The 3708-nt window shown below is 38.9% G+C and overlaps 1 protein-coding gene across 1 annotated transcript; it reads left to right on the forward strand.

Annotated features, from left to right (window-relative positions):
* Nucleotides 1-1508: 1508 nt before the first annotated feature.
* LOC114351764 (fork head domain-containing protein FD4) lies at nt 1509-3211 on the forward strand. The gene has a single exon (XM_028303079.1). It carries the CDS (start codon nt 1594-1596, stop codon nt 2356-2358), a length of 765 nt encoding a protein of 254 aa, XP_028158880.1. The 5' UTR covers nt 1509-1593; the 3' UTR covers nt 2359-3211.
* Nucleotides 3212-3708: the final 497 nt, after the last annotated feature.

A 3708-nucleotide genomic window follows, 5' to 3' on the forward strand; every position in this document is an offset into this window, starting at 1 on the left:
ACTACTGCTACTTCCTACTAATGTTTACAGGCCCGTATTTTCATTGTGTGAATTTAAAGTGTCTTAAATGATTGTTATTTTTTAACAAAAGGAGAAGAACACAAAAATCTTAAGAAACTTTTTATCAACCCAACAATTGTAGTATATGAAATGACGTTTAATATTAAGTAAATATGTACATAATTTTCATTAATGATAAATAAAAGTTGGCGATTGTAATACTAACAGTGATCAAAAATTTAAACTGGCAGAAACGCGGATAATATTTATTTTTAATATAAAACAGTAGGGTTTGGTGTAATATTCAGTAAGTACTCACTAACCATTGTTAATGGATTATCGAAATTAAACTTTTATGTTAGAGTCAGCTGATGACATGGAGTCTAGAATTAAACTTATTTGTATTTTCATTTATTCATCAAAATAGTAGCAGTAACATTTTTTCAACTTACAATCATATTATTTATAAGAATTAATTAAAAACGGCTTGTAATACACTTCCAGCCTTATTTATCCTGATACTTACATTACATTACTTAATACTCATCCGTAATATACAGAGCGTTCAATTTATGTTTGAAATATGAATTTATACGAATAAGTTCAAAATATTACAAACAAGCATCTTTTCGGCCGTTTGGTGTAGTGGTTTAGAAAGGACTACCTACTATGCCGAGAGGTCCTGGGTTCGATTCCCGGCCGGGTAGAAATTGAAATGATGAATTTTAAATTCTGTGACGGGTCTAGGTGTTATCTATGTAAAATATGTATGTATTTACAAAAAAAAGTATTTAAGTATGTTTATATTGCTTATATCCGTTGTCTAGTACCCATAGTACAAGCTTTGCTTAGTTTATCTGTCAAAAAAAATTACAAGGATATTTATTTATCTGATAAAAATGACGTAACATGGTGTATAATTACTTAAATTTCAATAAAACTGTTACAAGACTGAATATATGCCCGACGTAACATCCTGTATAATTACTTAAATTTCAATAAAACTGTTACAAGACTGAAAATATGCTCAGCCAAAATAGAGCATCCAGTTAAGTGTTACAATAACCCACGACTGAAATTAATAGGCAAGTTAGTAGGTATTAGGTAGGTAAGCACCTCATTTACAATTTAAACTTCCCTTACGGTACTGTGTATCAATTTGCCGTGACTGTTTCATCTCGCCGATAAAATTACAATGCTGAGAATTTTAATAACACTCATTCATTCTCGAATTGGTGTATAATTCAAATCTCTTTTTCTGTATCATCGTAATTTACATACGCTAAATAAAAAGCGGTGTCATCACAAAAGATATTTGGAGGCAATATAAACATAATATCAATTTAAATTCCTTGTTAGTGGAGCGAAAGCCGACATTATACCTGATACGGCGAGGCCGCGATTGGTGCGCCGGCCGGCCAATGGCGGCGCGCGGCGCGGCGGCCGCGGGCCGGCGGGCGGGCGGGCGCGCGCCGCTCTCCGCGCCTCAGTTACTCTCCACACCTCGCTCCGAAGTGACGTGCTCATTCATACGTGTTTTGTTTTCTATCAACTCTCAATACTAACTCTGTTCTATCATCGGTGGAAGTGACCATGCCGCGACCGTCGCGTGAATCTTACGGTGATCAAAAACCACCTTATTCATATATTTCGCTTACCGCTATGGCGATCTGGAGCTCCCCGGAGCGCATGCTGCCGCTGTCGGAGATCTACAGGTTCATCACCGACCGGTTCCCGTACTACCGGCGCAACACGCAGCGCTGGCAGAACTCGCTGCGGCACAACCTCTCGTTCAACGACTGCTTCGTGAAGGTGCCGCGGCGGCCCGACCGGCCCGGCAAGGGCGCCTACTGGACGCTGCACCCGCAGGCCTTCGACATGTTCGAGAACGGCTCGCTGCTGAGGAGACGCAAGAGATTCAAGCTGCAGAAAGGGGAGAAGGACAATTTGAATGCGGAGCTGGCCGCGCTTGCGAGTTTCAATAGAGCGTTTCTTGCGAGGCAGGCGGGCGCGCCGCCGCCGCCGGCAATGCCGAGCGCGAGCCTGTACACGCCGCCGATGTGCCCACAGCTGAGCCCGGAGCCGGCGGAGCTGCCGGAGGCGTCTATGACGATGCTGCCACGGGAGAGGCCGCGGCGGGCGTTCACTATCGATGCTCTGCTGGAGCCGGAGCCGCCGCGCTGCTCGCCGTCGCCGCCGCAGCCCGTGATGCCGCTGGCCAGCCTGCCGCGGCTGGAGCTGGCGATGCCGCCGCCGTATGTGCTGGCTGCGCAGCGCTACCACGCCGAGCTGCTGCAGGCGGCGGCGCACGCGCTGCGCCCCTGCTACCTGCCGCCGCCGCCGCTGCCCGTCGCGTGACATCACGGCGCGCCCTGCTCCGATAACCCGTGCAATGCTAGATTGTAAGTACAGAAATTGTAATATTATTACGAAGCCTACTTGTTCACGATCGAGTGAGTAAATAAGTCAATAGGAAATGTGTATGCGTGAAATAATCATAGTTGCAGTTTGCAAATATGTACATGGACTTTAGCAACTACACCGGTCTGCAAAACTAAGTAAACTATACTTTTAAAATTTAATATTTTTCTAATTTATAGAAGTTTGATATTTGAACTAATAACGTTTTATAGCAAATCTGATCAGCTTTCTTCTTCTTCTCTTTATCAAGTCTTTTATTTTCGAAACTATAACTTGTGTGCTTAAAATGTTATTGCAATTTTAAAAGTGTGATACTTACTTTTGTAGGCCAGTGTATTTAATAGTAGGCCTATAGAGTAAAAGCATTTGATGTTTTGCTGAAGAAACGCATTTAACTAAAACCTTCATAAATAACTTGTAAATAGTTTACAACGTAGGAAAATTGACCTCAAAGCATTACAAAGATCAATTAAAATTGTCAGGTGACTTATTATGCGTGTATTGAAAATTTAATCATGATATTAGAGATCTCAGTCGTAGGTACTCGTAGTTAATATTATAAGATAGTAATTATTATATTTTTAGTCGGATATTTATTGAACAAATAGCAACTATGTTGGAATTCTCATTATACATTCCGTAACCTATTAGTATAAATTGTTCAAATTAGTGAATAATACAGATATACTTAACGTGAGACTATAAATTTAGATTCCTATGATTGCGTAACAATCGTTATGTCAGTGTTTGTAAATACGCTTCTAATGATCGTAATCATTAAATGTTATTGTAGATAGGATAATGTATAAAGGAATGTTGTTGTACCTACATTTAAAAGTGTTATTTATTTTAGATAAGGATAATAAGGTTTAATTCTATTGTTTATTTTTTTTTTAATTCCTACATTTTATCTTTGTAAATATTGTTTTGTTGTAATTATATTATTGAGTAGGTATTAAATGGAACAATTATTGCATAGAATAACTTGTTTTATTGATATTTATTGACGTCAACCTATTTTCCTTATTTACTATAGCATCTTTTTATTATAAACATCCATTAGCGGTATTTATTTACAAGAAACAATTCTTAGATTAACTGAATTGTTATTAAGGTTCGATTTTAACAAAACATTTTATTTTATTTCGAGAGACATGAGTTTACTAATCGATAGAATAACTATACAACATAATAAAACCTTAATCCTAGCTACAATTACAAAATCAAACGGTTCATCCGACAAACAGGCGATTAGACCACAGTCGAATCTTCAAAATATTTTTTTAC

Source organism: Ostrinia furnacalis, unplaced genomic scaffold (genome assembly GCF_004193835.3).
Source record: "Ostrinia furnacalis isolate ACB-3 unplaced genomic scaffold, ASM419383v2 OfSCF1172, whole genome shotgun sequence".
NCBI classification, from domain to species: Eukaryota; Metazoa; Arthropoda; class Insecta; order Lepidoptera; family Crambidae; genus Ostrinia; species Ostrinia furnacalis.